Raw genomic sequence first — 17,066 nt, 5'->3', positions numbered from 1 at the left:
GCTAAGGTACCACAATTTCTATGACACCTGATAAATCAAATGGCACAAGACTGACATCATTCCAAATCGTCTCTATATACATACATTTGGATCTGAAAAGATGCATCAACTTAACCTAATCTTCATCGTCACAATAAACAAACGAAAATTCCTCCAATATCCATAAAACCATAGGAATTTGGTTATTCTAGATCTTAAGGTTTGTTTTCGATTTCAGGTACATTATAACGATTCCAAGAAAATATGTATACACAATCTCTTCTCTCTTGGGTGCCACACCATTAATAAAGTAAAGGATCAATTTTGTATGGTTATACGCGAATTCCCCCAAAGCATCATCAACATTTCAGAAAAAATATCAAAAACAAGTTGAAAACTGGATTCCAAACAGGTATCCGACTGCGAGTAGTTCAGCGGGAATTCCTTCCCTCTCGCAGTAGAATCTTAATGAAATTTGGATGATCAAAATCTACCGCCACCATCGCATAGCCATAACCATCGCTATCCTTTCCCGAAGGATAAAAGCCAATAATCGTTAAATCACAATAACAAAATCACAGAACAGAAGAAAGAACCTGTTCGTATGGATCTTCTGATGATATTTTTCTCATCAGCTGATTTTCGGAATTTTTTATTTTTTTTCCTGAATGCATCCTTTGTGGGTCCTTTTGTGTATTAGATCCTCACTCTACAGTTGTGGGTTTATCATCACTTAACCTCACCAAAAGGAGACCAACGACGACGGATGGTGGATAAATCTCTTCTTTTCTTCTAACGATTTTTATCAGAAAAAAGGACCTTTAGGAAATTTAATTTCAATTTTCTTTTCATTTTCAATTTGACTTCTCGTATACAAGGAGATAGATAAATAACCTGCAGGATCACCAGCAACAGGTAGTAAGTACCTTACTCTCAAATTCAATTCGATCTGATGGAAGGGAAGGAAAAGGAGGTGAAAAAAGGCGCGAAATATACCTCCTGTGTGTTTTATTAGTGTAATTGTTGTGTTACATTAAATCCGAGACAAGTTCGGAAACAGGGAGGACAGAGCTACTAATTCCAATGGGACCAAACCCCGGACTATTGGATTGTTACATTTGAGTCAGGACCTTGTAGGAAAACAATATAATCCGACAATAAACCATCTATAACTATAGTTCTCCCCAAATCAGCTGATGATTTCTTTCGAATCAACTTTATTTTTTCATTCTTTCGATACTTTGTTTTGTTTTGTTGCTTCACCCACAGGATTACGACTTGCGAGGATATTGTTTGGTGTTTTGATTTTGTAGCCATGGGAAAGTGTCCAATTCGAAGATTCCTCCTTCATATTTCATGTCAAAAATTGGACAAACGACGACGCACGAAGATGGTGGTGGTGGACGAACCGAATGTCTTTTCCTCCTCAAGAGGTTTGACGTTTTTGTCTAAGTTTTCTATTGTGTCAACCTTTTCAAAATTGTTTTTGTCTTCTTTTACTCTTCAATAAATTTGTTCTTTTCCACAATTATGGTTGTTGTAAAAAAATCATACAATAAAAAAAGAAAAAATATCCTTTTGCAACAAATAGTTCAATTAGTATCGAAAGGACACATCATTTATTGATTTATATGTGAGTTTTTCTAATGTCCAAAAAAAACGACTTTGGTACCTACACCAAACATAAAAGGTGTCAAAGGACACGCCAAATATTTAGCAGACGTTTTCGCAGGTATCCTTAAATTACTCGCAGAGCAGTAAGTGTGAATTTGTATGTCCTTCAATTTCGGTAAGAATGGAAGTATTGTTGAATGATTTGGCAATCGAAACGACTTGTTGGCGAAGGTGCGTTAAACGTTCATCTATTGATGAAGTGCAATATATTTTAATAGTTTTGAATATAATTTATATTTATGACTTTTATAAATAAATGACACCATTATGAATTTATGACCTGGAAAAAAGGTTATTTGGTGGTTTGAATGGATTCGCAAACATTTTAAGGACCTTTAATTGTTTGTGTTGATATAATGATTGTTAAGAATGGGTGTGGCACAGGTTTATTTATGTGCAATAAATTTACACAGAGTTTCCTAAGAATGCGAAGAGGATATTGAGTTGTTAATTTAGGAAAATGAAAGTTGTACTTGATTTATGACTTTTGGTTTAGATAAATGTTAAGCAGTCATCAAAATCAAGGATATTTTGTCTTGTTTTTATGTACAACTGAAATAATTTATTTGATTTGTATACAAATATCAAGCTTTTAGTTCCAAAGTTTTTGGAAAATCCTTTTTAAACTTATCAAGAAATAACTCAATGGTATTTTAATTTGTAGCGATCCTAAATAAAAAAGGCACTAGGATTTAAATTGTAAGTTTTCATAGCCAGAATTATATTGTTGTGAAAAAGCCTCAAATATACGAATTTTGTGTAATGTTTGCTTCAATGTTTAAAAAATCATGGCCATCATCTGAAAGACATTATTTTATAACCTACAAGCTCTCGGAATAAATCTATACACACACTGCCGACCCCTAGGATGAGGCCAAACATTTTACAATCGATTTTAGCTTCTTAAAGCTTGTTGTAGTGGAGTACCCAGAAACTTTTACTACCTGTGAATAGGTATATATTTCAGGAAAAATTAGAAACAAGCCTTGGAATTTCCCAATATCAAATAATAAACTCCTAAAAAAAACCTTTTCGTGCAGGAGACCTTTTAAAACTATTTGTATAGAATATCTAAAAGAGTGTTGAAAATAACTGTTTCAATTCAATCTGAAATACATATGGTTTCTGGAAAAACTTTGATATCTTCAGAAAGAGCAAAAATAGATGCTTTGAAGGATTTAGGACTATCAAGACGTGAAATAGCAAGGTACTAAACAGAAGCAGTAAAGTTGTAATTCATGCTTCGTAAATATCTGTACATACCACTTTGCTAAGTTTGCTAGACCTTACATTAAATCGTTTGCTCTTTGTTCAAATAGATTTAATCGTAAATATAAAGCCTGAAGAAATTCAAGTTATTAACTTATAGGTAGATTGGCTCAATTTAGTCAAAAGTTTTTAAGTAAACCCGTAATCAGAACGTATAGAATTTGTTACAGTTTCTATTTTTGAACTAATAAGACAATCAGCAACGCACAGATTTCGTCCCTCAAAACTGATGCCAAAATCCAAGTGGCATGACGATGAATGTAAGATATGGAGGGAAAAGTCAACGAAACTCACAGAGGAAATTACCTTGAACAGAATAAATAAGCGGCTGTTAAACTTCTAGACTGTAAGGACTCAAAATCATTCTGGTACAATGTACGGATTTGGAAGGTTGCAGCAAGTCATAGTCTTTAAGTATTAGTGTTGACGAACTGGCCACATACTTTGAAGGTTTATTACTGCCAGATCCTGACTAGAATTCCATCAGTTTTGTCCTATTCAATCGATGATGTTAGGGTTATTAAAAAAAATGTTCCCAGAAGAGAAACTTCCGAGCTACTTTCGTTTGGCTACAATATTTCCTACATTTAAAAAGGGTAATCCGAGTTCACCAGAAAATTATAGAGGCATTTCAGTTCTGAGCTCACTAAGAAAACTGTTTGCACTAATGCTGTACGTTAGACTTGTGAATTAGATTGAAAGAAATAATTTGATAAGTCATTATCAGGCTGGTTTTCGGGTGGGCCATTCAACGATTGATAAAATTTTTGCTCTTACGAGCGTTAGCAGGCGTTTTATCGACAAAAGAAAGCCCCTTTACACTTTTTTCGTCGACTTAAAGTTGCTTTTGATACCACCAACAGAAGATCACTTTATATAAGCTACCAGTTATTGGTCTTTCAACCAAATTTATTCGGATTTATCAATAATTTTTATTAAACACGTCTGCAATGGTTTGTAATGGTGTATCTATGTCAAAATCCTTTAATACCGAAGCAGGTGTTCCACAAGGCTGGACATTGAGTCCGCTCTTGTTCGCTCTTATTATCAATGATATTGAAAATAAATTACCGGGGGCGTCAACTATGGCGATTTATCTTTGAAGATGTTGCTGTATGCTGAAGACCTGGTGGTGTTATCTGATAACCCAGTGTAACTGCAGCTTCAGATAATTAAACTTAAACAATATTGCGATTCGATGGATCTCAAAATCAACATTTCTAAATCTAAAATTATGATTTTGAAACCTTTAAACCGTTGAGATAATAATGTACGAAATTGGACATTAGATGGTACCACTATTGAAGTTTTCAGCGAGTATAAATATCTTGGTTTCCGGCTGCAGCGTAGCACGCCTAACTACGCCATATATGTTGAGTCTGGGCTTCCGCAAATATATGTTCGAAATTTAAAGGCCAACGCAGACTATCTTTTTAAAGTTATGCATAGACCATAGATAGTAACATTCACAAGCAAATCCTGCTTATATCACTATATTGTGGATATTCCCACGGCTATAGCCGTCTTTATTTGACTTTGGGTGTTAATAATTATTTCTGTGAGGACTTTTCTGCTTTTGGTATAGGGTAAATATTCAAAATACGGACTGAAACTTTTGAGCTCAACTACAGCCACATAGAACTGACATAGATGCAATTTGTTCTCTCTGCAACTCAAACCAAAACGAAGATGTTTACCATTGTTTACCAACTTGTCCTATTTTGCAAGAAATCCGAATCTGAAGTTCTTGAATAATTAATTTAAAGATTAATTTTTAGTGATGTAAAAGAAAGTTACTGAAACGGAATATCAAAGTAAGGGACTGTAGATTTAGAAAGTAATAATGTATTTTATTAATAAAAAGGAACGTAATGAATTTACATAACCTTAAAAAGTCAAATATAATGTTTTTTTTGTCAAATATGAAAAGTTGTATCTCAAAAACATGAAATGATAGATTCATTTTGAAAGTCAGATTTGAACATAAGCAATCAAAAACCAAAGAAATAAAATGCACGACTGGGTCGCACGAACGTGCTTCTGTATGCAAAGAGTCTGTTTAAAGTACCTATATAAGATTTAAAAATATACCTGTTAAATAAGTTTGTCTTCAAGGATATAAATGCCATTTGACTTGTCAACAAAACCGCGTGCATGGAAATCTCATGATCAATCAACCGTCAACCAGATTGACCACATTGCGATCGACGCACGGCACTTCTCCAGTATAAAGGATATCCGAACATTCGGAGAGGCAAACTCTGACTCGGACCACTACCTCGTTGTAGCCAAGGTACGGCTACGGATATCCCGATCCAAGCTAAAACAAGGAAGTACTGTGATAAGATTTGACGGTAGACTATCGAGTCCCTAATAACCTCTTAAGCAGTCCTATGCTTCCTGCATTAAGCATTGAAAACCAGTGGCAACATTGCCTTGCATCCATCAGAGATGGCGCCTCTGAAGTGCTAGGTTTCCACGGCCACCCCAGCGAAACCCCTGGTTTGACGACGAATGCCGGCTAGCGCACGCAGAAATGCAAGAAGCATACAAAACGGCGCTGCACAAAAGGGCCAGAGCTGCTCGCGAGCTCTACGAGCAGAAGAGGACAGATAAACGCCGGCTTCTTAGATGGACAAAAAGAGAGCATGGGAAGCGCGCGATCGAGGAGATAGAGGGATGTCACAACAGGAATGAGGTTCGTAAATTTTACCAAAAGGTAAAAAAAACCTCCCAAGGGTACCAGCCACGAACTGAAGCCTGTAAAGACGATCAGGAGAACCACTCAACCTCGGAGACGCAGATCAACAATTCCACCTACCCGACCTTGACGAAGTGAAGATAGCTATATCTAAACTTAAGTCAAACAAAGCTGCTGGAGCTGACGGCATCGCTGCCGAACTATTTAAAGCAACAGGCGATGACTTGGTACGGAGCATGCACCAACTCATCTGCAAAATATGGTCGGAAGAAAGCACGCCCGATGAGTGGAATCTCAGCATAGTGTGCCCGATGCATAAGAAAGGAGACCCTCTAAACTACGCCAACTACAGAGGCATCACTCTCCTTAACATTGCATATAAGATCCTCTCTGCCGTATTATGTGAACGTCTGAAGCCATTCGTCAACAACCTGATTGGTCCTTATCAGTGTGGCTTTAGACCAGGAAAGTCTACTTTCGATAAAATATTCAAACCACGGTCGATCTGGTAAAAAACCCAGGACTTTCAAATCGATACCCACCATCTCTTTATCGATTTTAAAGCGGCGTATGACAGCATCTATAGGGAAGAGCTCTACCGAGCAATGTCTAGTTTTGGCATACCTGTCAAACTTATCCGTTTGTGCAGAATGACGATGGAGAATGCACGCTGCTCTATCAAGGTCGGAAAAGATCTTACCGATTCATTTAATGTCAAAAAAGGTTTTAGACAAGGTGATGCACTGTCATGCGACTTATTTAATATCGTTCTGGAAAGAATTGTGCAAAACTCAACGTTAACACTAGAGGCACAATCTTCCAAAGGTCCATCCAATTATACGCAGATGATATTAACATAATTGGAAGATCAAAGCGTGATGTCAGTGGAGCGTTTTTGAGCATTGCGACGGAAGCGAAGAAGATGGGTTTAGTGGTCAATGAGGCAAGACCAAGTATATGCTGTCATCAAAAGGGACACTGAACAACGACGTCTTGTATAAAATGTCACCATGGACAGCTATAACTTTGAGGTAGTTAATGACTTTGTCTACCTAGGAACCGCTATTAATACAGACAACGACACCAGCGCTGAAATCAAACGAAGAATAACTCTTGCAAATCGCTGCTTCTTTGGACTTAGAATGCAATTCAGAAGTAAAGTCCTCTTTCGAGCATCTAAAATCACCATCTATAAGACACTCATCATCCTGGTTCTCATTTATGGCGCTGAGGCCTGGACCCTGTCAAAGAAAGATGAAAGCGTTTTAGGATGCTTCGAGAGAAAAATTCTTCAGGTGATTTTTGCGTACGGATAGATGGAGAATGGAGGAGAGGATATAACGACGAACTGTACGGGCTGTACAGCGACACTGACCTAGTTAGCAGAATTAAAGTCCAACGGCTAAGATGGCCATGTAGAGCGGATGGACAACAACGCTCCAGCCCGGAAGGTCTTCGAATCAAAACCCGAGGGACGGCGCAGTAGAGAAAGACCGTGACTCGGGTGTCGCACCCAGGTGGGAGAGGACCTCAACCAACTTGGAGTGCGGAACTGGAGAAAGCTAGCTAGGGACCGAGCAGGCTGGAGACGCATGTTGGTTGAGGCCCAGGTCCGCCGCGGATTGTAGCGCCACCTTAAGCAAGTAAGTAAGTTAATGCTAATCCAATAATTTCTCCAAAAACAGTGCGTTTAAATCGGCCTCTTATGGACAACCCGGCTTCTTATTAAAAAATGTAAGGTTATCACAAAAATTAACGACAATCTTTTCTAATTACACAAAATTTTAATGTTTTTGGAAAACAGTGGTTTCATGTAGATGATCGTTACTCTTAAAATTGTAAACTTTTATCATTGGTAAATATAACTTAAAATCTAACGAAAAGTTGAATAACAAATGAGTTTATTGTATCTATAGGCTATAGTTTTGAGGAAATGTCAGGTTTATCGGTTTTTATTTCGCTTAAAACAGGAACTCAAGGTGTTTAATCACCAGCAACGTCGTATCTTTGAATTCTGTCTGTAAAATGTTTAAAGTGTTCTAAATTTTCAACAAAAAATTACTTTCAGTGATGAATATTATTTACAGTCCAAATTCTACCTTAATAAGCAGAACTGTGGACTTTAGGGCTCCAAAAAATTAAATAAAAATATTTCAATGTGTCACTATTTAGTGCAGTTTGACAGTGTGATAATGTTGCAAAGATTACGATAGATGAATACCGCTATCAGGATATGATTATTAAGTTTTTATGACTGCAATTGGAAGATATTAACATGCAAGACAATATCGCTCACTGGGGACAAAACCAACAGCAATTATTACAATTTAGTATCAAAATCTTGTGATCTATTATATTTAGCCTTTTTCTCCACAAACGATTTAAGAAATTAAAGATGGAATTAAAGTCTGTGAATTGGCCAATGTCAAAAAACTGTTTCAATGCTAGCTGTTCGGTTCTGTTCGATTCCTTTATAATGAAAGAAAAATAACTCCTATTTAAAATATTAAAATTGAACCTTTTATTGGAAAACCCTACATCTTGCGAGATTACGTAAAAAAGTCTTAAAAGTTAACTTTTAACTTTGAAAAGTTAGCAGAAGTATCCAACCAAGTCATAGGAATGATTGTTTTAGAATTAAAAACTGTCTGCTAAATTCTAAACACACTTAAACCCTTAATTTTTTTAATTGGTTTCATTAGTTGCCAATAGTACCATAAGTCCCCAGTAAATTGTATGATCTATCGAATCAAAAATTGTTCAAAGTCAATTTAGAAATCAAGAAGTATAAAAAAGTTAGGTATATCCCCGTATCAAGCTGAACATATGAAGTCTCACATTCTATGGAACTTTAACTTCTCAGAAAATCATTCAAAATGTTGAAACAAAATTGAAGTATGTTTACAACAGACTATGAGATGTCTGATTCACCATCATTTCTAAGTTCAACATAAAAAGAGTCAATCAAATAACATTTTCACAAACCCAAAACCAATACAAAAGATTACCCTTTGAATGTTGTTACATCGCAATAATGTTTATTTTCTTATGCAAAATAAAACCTAATTTTTAAAAACATGTGTGTTTTTTTTCTTCTTCGTTTTATTGACAACAGCAAATTCTCTGTCCATATCCCCATCATTTTCATCATTTTATTATAATCACAACGTAAATGAAATTTTATCTATGAAATTCCAAGAATTCAAGAATTCGTCGTCTATCAGCGCCGGCGGCAAATTTCTTCCTAGATTTTGTCTATTTTTTAAAGTCAATAAATATTTATACACAGCCTTTACGCAATCTACAAAAGTCGTAAATAGCAAAGTAAGCATAATATTTATTTCAAAGAATGTGATCTTCTATATCTTATCAGAAAAGATTCCATTTCAACGGAAATAACACAGAACCAACTCTCTGATATTTAAATATTTCAAGACCGATGAGAAATAAAACCAAATCAGCTGTTTGCAACAAGATAAGAAAAATTGTATATACCTTCCTTCGAAACTATGCATATTTGTTAACTCCTTAAGATATCGTGTTCAAATCGTTTCGAATTTATGAATGACTTTTCTTTAAGCATTTTTTGATACTGAAGAAAGTGTGCCTTGTTCTTCATTTGTTTATTTTATTTTTAACTCTTCGTTTTTATTGAAGTATTGCAAACATTTATCAAAATGCAAATACAGCAGGCGTATTTTATATTCTTTTGCAATTATTATATTGACTTGAGGGCAAACGCATACCATTATATTTAGTATCTTAATATGAAACGTCCTTGAGTCTTGAGATATGCAAACTTTTTTAAATCTGACGAAAGGTTTGATGCATTAAAATGAGTACATTTAATTTTTTTGGTGATAAGAAATGAACTTGGCTTCCGGTGCAATGAACGTTTTTATGAATGAAATTTTTTCGTAAGCGATTATGATGTGTAAACTGTGTTACCTTCACGAAGAAGAAGAAAAATTAGTATCAAATTGAAGCAGAAATTTAAAGTTGAATGGCTTGAGTTTTGATAATGGTATTTGGATTGAATTGAAGAAAACGGAAACGTGAAGAAATTGATTGCTATTAACAAGACTACGTAAATGATGGATTCAAACGTCAAGTCTTGCATAAGGAAAGGTCAGAGAAATTTGAAATCAAAAATGGGGTAAGGGAAGGTTGTATACTCTCGCCAATATAGTTCTGGTAGTAATAACTGCTTAGCCAAATAGAAATGGAAGGGTTCAGTGGAGTCTGAAATTTCGACACAAAAATCTGGACTATGCAGATGATGAAGGTGAAAATTGACTTGGAAAAATGCAAAAGGTTCCATCTTGGAAGTTCCCCGAAAAACCCAATATTTCTGTACAATCAAAAGAGATGGTAGAAGATTTCCAATATCTTGGGAATATTGACTCTATGAGGGGTTGAACTGAATTAGACGTAAACAGGGGAATAAAAAACACAATTGGAGAAACAACTCATTTAGTTAAGACCAAGCTATGATTATTCTGTTCCAACTTTGAATCAGTGCAGATTTATGAGAACAGCATATGAAATGGTACAGAAACTGTCCCAAGAACGGTGCGAAAATATGTTAATAAATTCCTTTGAAGCATGTACATTTTTCGGGACAAACGTATACCCACCTCTTTTCTCCATGGGAGAACAGGGCAGAAGAACAAAGAATCTATTAAAAATAGACGAATGTGGCAATGGTTGAAGTCTGTTTTAAAAAGCCTTCTAATGTACTCGTAAGTGTTAGGCTGTAGAAGTAATATTTTTATCCAAATAGAAGTATGGTGGATAATTTGCTTTAACCTTTTGTTTCCTAGAGGTTTCGCTGTGGACCCAGAAATTGTATGCATTCCTTTAGGTTTTATGGCGAAAACTAAATCTGTAATCCTTAACTACATCTAATGCCCTTAATTTTGTTGTGCGATGTTTTCTATGTTTTTTTATTCTGTAATTTTAAGTTACCTAATAAAGAAGGTTGAAAATAAATCAATATTTTAAACCAAACAGACGTATAGTTTATAGTATGCTATATTTTCTATGTTTTTTTTTCTATTTTTTTAAGAAATTAAACAAAAATAGTAAAAATAGTAACAAATTAAACAAAAAAAGGCAATCAAATAGACGCATGGTGGATAATTTGGCATTAAATGATCCTTAACTACTTGTTACATTCACAATTTTGTAGTGCTATGTTTTCTATGTTTTTCTATAACTTTAACATGTTGCCAGGAAAAGTTAACACTTCTTTACCAACTTTAGCGTTAATAATGTGGCCACTCATAAACCATGTCATTTGTTGTGACTCTTTTGACTGAGGCATTCTATGTTTTATACTTTTATATTATATTTTCTATGTTATTTTATTTTTTTAGTTGTTATAATAAAACATTTGTGATTCTATGTTTTATATGTTTCCCATGTTATTATTTTTTATTCCCAAGATACTTGATGTTAACTTAGGCATGATTTCAAAAGTGAATGGATATATTAAATTTTGGGAATCAAATTTTGTCTATGTTTTTTCGATAGTTTTTTGAAGACTAGGAGCCGTCGTTGGTAAGGTGGTTAGAATCCTTTTATAAGTCGGAAAGAAGCCGTTTTAGCCGGTTAAGAGCTATTAATGACAATTTAAGAGCTTATGATAATCTGGTTAAAAGCTGTTAATGGACCAGTTAAATGCATTGATAAGCCGACTATGAGACCCTTAAAAATCTGGTTAAAATGAGTTGGTTAAAACCGTTGATAAGCCGGTTAAAAGACGTTGAAAAGTCATTTGAAATCCGTTAATAAGCCGGTTAGATGTTGTTTATAAGCCGTTGTTAGTCCGGTTAAGAGCCGAGAGTCAAGGATCTGTGAGCCGTTAATAAGCCGGTGGAAAGAAGTTGGTTCAAACCGTTAATAACCCGCCTTAGAGCAGTTGATAAGCCGGTTAAAAGTCGTTGATAAGTCTTTCGAAAGCTGTTATAAGCCGGTTAAAAGCTGTTGATAGGTCGGTTAAGAGCTGTTGGTAACAATTTAAGAGGCGTTCATAACTTGGTAAAAAGCTGTGAAGGAGCCAGTTAGAAGCTGTTGATAAGCCGACTATAAGCCGGTTAAAAAAAGTTGGGTAAAACCGTTGATAAGGTACTTAAGAGCTGTTGATAAGCCGGTTAAAAGTCGTTGATAAGTTATTTGAAAGCCGTTGATAAGCCGGTTATATGCCGTTTATAAGCCGGTTAAAAGCCGTTGATAAGTCGGTTAAGAGATATTGATAACAATTTAAGAGCTGTTGACAAGCTGGTTAAAAGCTGTCGAGGAACCAGTTAGGAGCTGTTGATAGCCGGCTATGAACCGTTTATAAACCGGTTAAAAGAAGTTGTTTTAAAAGTTTGATAAGGCACTTAAAAGTTGTTGCTAAGCCAGTTAACAATTGTTGATAAGCTGGTAAAAAGCTGGTGATAAGCTATTAATAAACCGGTTTAATGCCGTTGATAAGCCTGTAAAAAGCTATTGATAAGTCGGTTAAAAGACGTTGATAAATTAAAAGCATTTGATATACATTACTAGCCATGAACAGATACCCTAGGTGAATGAATCGGAAAGGAAAAACCAGCATTCGAAGAAAACATACCAAGGAAACAAATAAGCCAAAAACACGCGCTTTTCGCAACCTATCAGAACAGTGATTCCGAATCACGAAGATTAATATACGTTAATGTTATTCAAAGTTTATAGTATGAAAATAAATTTGAATTCAGAATTAACATTTATATTAAAGTTCTTAAACCTTCTTTAGTAAGATCCTGGATCAGGCGAGCAAACCTTATATTAAAAAATGTTAGAATAGTATATTTTTGACTTGCAGGAACTCTAAGAGTAAGATTTCTCATTTACAAAATAAGCAAAGAAAATATAATTTAAATAGTTTGACTGATCATTTATTTTAAAGGTTTAACTACTCTTGATTTATAGAAATCGAAAAGAGAAAAAAACGTTATTTTATCACAGATAAAATCACGCTAAGTTCGTTCCTATTTAATATACATAGGATGCCCCTTCCTTAACGACTTGTCCAACGTTTCACGTCTTTAATCTCTGTCCATCATCTTAACTCACTGTGGTGTTCTGGCGCATTCTTTGTGATGTTGTGTTATTTTATGTGTTCCTCCTTGCAATCAGGTGTTTCCTAGAAGAAAAAAGAATCTTATAACCTTGTATCATAAAAAGTTAAAGAGGGGACTCCAAAGAAAGAAAACCAAAAAAAAGAAGCACCCTTCCATTAAACGAATACTCCCTAAAGGCAAACTGGACCAAATCCAGAGATTTCTTTTTCTATAATTAATGTTCGTTTTGTCCTTAATGAATCTCTAAGAAATCAACAAAAAGAAAAATAACAGAGCCTCCGGAATAAGGATGGGAATCTTAAGAAGTCCTATGAAAAAAGAAGATGAACTAAATTATATCCAAAACATTCTTCAACTATAATTATGATGTAATATAATGAACCAGTTCTTATAATGTCGATTATAATCAGGTTCAGGATTTGATTATCCTTTTTTTCTTTTTTTTTAATAGAAGAAAATCGATAGATGAGAGGAAAGATTTTATAAGTGTGGGAAGCCATAACAAATTTTAAGGTCATTTTGGGGTTTAAATAAATTTTATGCTTGATTGATGTGAAATTTGGAAATTATTTTATTGTACTTTTGTATTTGATTGAAGAGGATGATTCGAATAATTTGATAATTTTGTATTTTTTTTTGTATTTTTTCAGGTGTGATGAACCGAAAAATGGGTAAGTACATAGCTGTTGAATCTTAAAACTATAACTTTTTCAAATGATTCAAAGTTGTATGACAATGGACCAAGCAGGGAGTTCTTCTCCTTTTTCGATTACTTTTAAATAAAATATTACATAAGTAGACGTTTGACAGAAAATTGCTGAGTGAGAAAAATAGGCAAATACACAAAGTGAAAAGATAAGTTAAAACAAGAACATAAGTCTACCACTTGTAGTCTAAGTCGTTAAGGTTCTAACTAGTAATTAGTAAATAATTATTGCTATATAAAATCATTGTAACTTATGTTTCTGTTGAAAATCTACTAAACTGGCTTTGATGATATCTCTTTTGAATATCAGAATATCTATAAAATTAAGTTTTTAGTCCTCTATTCCAATCTCCGAGCGACACCAAAGACAGTAGTATGGGATGTGTCCGGTTTGTCACAATGTTTCGCAACATCTGAAGGAGTCCCACAGGGGTGCATTCTGAGTCCTTTATTCTTTGCACTGTTTATTGATGATATTTGTGGTATTCTTGCTGGTGAAGTGAGCTTTGTAAAAAGCCTTTTTAAGGTGCTACTGGACGCGGAGTTCTGCTGTCTGACAATCAGTTTTCACTTTAACTCCTAATAAATATACTTCCGTCATATTGCGAAGATTAGAATCTACATTATTACTGGCCAGAAAATAAATACAAAGATTTTTGAGATTGGCCAAAGAAGAAGGCAACCGGAAGAAACCTGATATATAATTGAAACTATGCTTGAGTCAAAATATTTAGAAAAGTTAAATGTTAATTCAAAAACGAAGGGAATGTTAACTTTTACGATGTGGCAAACATATCTTGCAAACAAAATTACTCACCATTTGGCCATGGCCAAAGTGTCTAATGTAACAGTCAAGTCTTGTTTGTGCTATGGAGTGCAAGCTTTGGAGTTAATAATTTCGAGGAATTTGAAGCTTTTCAGACTTCCAACCTCAGCGCTAACGTATGCTTTACATGTCAATCAAGTTAATCGCAGATCTTTATCAACAATCTCAAAGCTGATTCAGATAAATTGATCAGGATGATGAGAAGAATTGATTACTGCTTTCATAAAATTGATCATGAGAAAACTTTATCGAATTTACGCTTGTATTTTTATGAAATTGAACTAGCTGGCTCCATCACACACTCTCGTTAATGGAAAGAAACGTGAATGATTGGAACACAATTTTTGATTTTCTAAGAACAATATGAGCCTTCTTTCTAATGTGAGCCTTTTTTCCTAATTTTGTTGTTGGCCATGTTCTTAATAGTTTTGCACACTTAGTGAAAATCTTAAAGAGTAGATATCTTAAAGATGTCGGTTTCATCTGCTCAAAAACCAGTGCAGCTTCTCTAAGCTAAGGGCACAATAATCTAACTTTAGTTGTTTTAAAATAGATATTGCTTGAAGGCATCTTTTAATTTATAATGAAGCTTGTTTTGGTTTTAATCACACTAGCTTTGACATAAAAATCCAAGTTTTGACTTTATTTTTTTTGTGTTAACATTCAAAAATGTATATCTTTTCAAATTCAAAATGCAATGTTTACTTTTTTGTTGATGTTTTGCAAACTTCGTATCAACTGGCCAAACCATGCATCCCCAGAAAACGAATTATTACTTAAAAAGTTAATAATTTGGCGTTAAATATTTGAATTTTGACATTTCACTTTCTACAAACGAGATACACTGTATTTTGCATAAAGACTAAGGGACGGATTCAATTCGGTAGATCACCAGTAACTTCAGTAATTGGGTTTTTTGAAATTGATGGAAATAATTTTCAATATAAAGTTCATTTTTACCTCGAAAACTACTGACCTTTAAGAATGTTCGCTTCTAATTTAAGGTAAAAGTAACTTATTGCTGATGACGTTGCAATATCTTTATCTGGGCAGCACCCCCAAGTTCTCTCGGAACTCCTACAAAATGCCTTAAATAGCCTAACAAAATTAGCTTAGCAATGTGGCTTGGACGTCAATCCACATAAAACAGAATTAATACTTTTTTCGAGAAGATATACAATTCCTCAGATTAGCCCACCCAAGATTAAAGGAATACCATTAAGCTTTTCCGACCAAGCTAAATATTTAGGCCTCATTTTAGACAAAAAACTAAATTGGAAGGCAAATATTGATGAAAGAGTCAAAAAGGCTACTTTTACTTGTAAAAAGGCCATAGGATCAAAATAGGGCTTCTCCCCAAAAATAACCCACTGGCTATACACTTCGGTAATCAGACCGATACTCATTTATGGAGCTGTCGTATGGTGGACCGCACTGGACCAGATAGTAAATCTAAATAAGCTCATCAAAGTCCAGCGGTCAGCAGGTATGTGCATCCCAGGAGCACTTCGCTCAACACAAACCGCAGCAGTGAGTGCTTTTAAACCTTACACCTCTTGACATCTTCTCCAAAATGGTGGCTTAGAGCCACCTCTCAATGGAACAGTAACAATACTGGACATACTACTATTCTAGACAGTTTCAGATCTATCCCAGATCGCTTAGACTATACCACCCCAAAAATGGTATTCAGTAAAAGCTTCCATGTGTCCATCCCTTTAAGATCCTCCTGGGAAGAAGAGAGACCCCTGGAAGACGATGCGGTACACTTCTATACAGATGGTTAAAAGGCCGATTACGGAGTTGGAAGTGGTATCTATTCGAAAGAACTGAATCTCAGTCTATTCTATAGACTTCCCAATCAATGTAGTGTATTCCAGGCAGAAGTAATGGCGATTAAAGAACCACTATCCTGGCTAAAAAAAAGCGTTATATCTTGCAGGGATATACGAATCTTCTCGGACACCCAAGCTGCTCTTAAATCTCGCGTCTGTCTCCACAAACTCTGAAATAGTCCACGATTGTCGATCATCTCTGAATGAGATGACGGAACAGTTTAATATTCACCTCATTTGGGTGCCGGATCATAGAGACATTCCGGTAAATTGAAAAGCCGATGAGCTCGCCAAAAACAGAACACTTCTGCCTAATGTTAGACAAAAACATAACATAGGAACACCAATTGCTACATGCAAATATCTTCTCAAGCAATATGCTCTAGAATCAACAAATGCTAGATGGTCACAGAGCACTACCTGCCTAGCAACCAAGCAAATATGGCCAAGCATAGACTTAAAACGGTCAAAAGGCTTGATATCCCTGAGCAGACAAAGTATAAGCTCTAAAATTGGAGTAATAACAGGACACTGCCTCATAGGAAGACATGCTCTGAGGAAAGGGGTCTACACAAATGACTTTTGTGGAAGCTGCATGGACGAGAAGAAAGAGGAAACAGTCCAACACCTTCTATGTACATGTCCAGCACTCTCCATTAGAAGGAATAACTTTCTCGGTAATCCTTTCTTCGATAATACCAGTGAACTGGCAACGATTAACACAAAATGTCTCTCTAACTTTATTGAAAGTACAAAATGTTTTGTTTAAGTTCAGCAAATGAATGCTTGATCCACGGACTCAAATCTCACACAGAATGGTTGACTTGGGCGTATACTTACTTTTTTGTTTACAGTTCCTTAATTTTGATTTGTGCTACTTTCGATAATTTGTATGTGAATGACAATATATACAAGTGAAAGTGGAATGACATCTTTGAGATGGCATATATATGTAAATATATATGCA

The 17,066-nt window shown here is 35.0% G+C and overlaps 1 protein-coding gene across 1 annotated transcript in view; it reads left to right on the top strand.

Annotated features, from left to right (window-relative positions):
• Positions 1–17,066, top strand: part of LOC129954247 (M-phase inducer phosphatase-like) — a 556,280-nt gene that overhangs the window by 234,483 nt on the left and 304,731 nt on the right. The window contains exon 4 of the mRNA XM_056068027.1: positions 13,383–13,403. Coding sequence (XP_055924002.1) covers positions 13,383–13,403 — 21 coding nt within the window. The remainder of the gene's footprint in view (positions 1–13,382; positions 13,404–17,066) is intronic.

This window comes from Eupeodes corollae, chromosome 1 (genome assembly GCF_945859685.1).
Source record: "Eupeodes corollae chromosome 1, idEupCoro1.1, whole genome shotgun sequence".
Lineage (NCBI taxonomy): Eukaryota > Metazoa > Arthropoda > Insecta > Diptera > Syrphidae > Eupeodes > Eupeodes corollae.
This window is presented reverse-complemented; position numbering and strand designations above follow the sequence as displayed.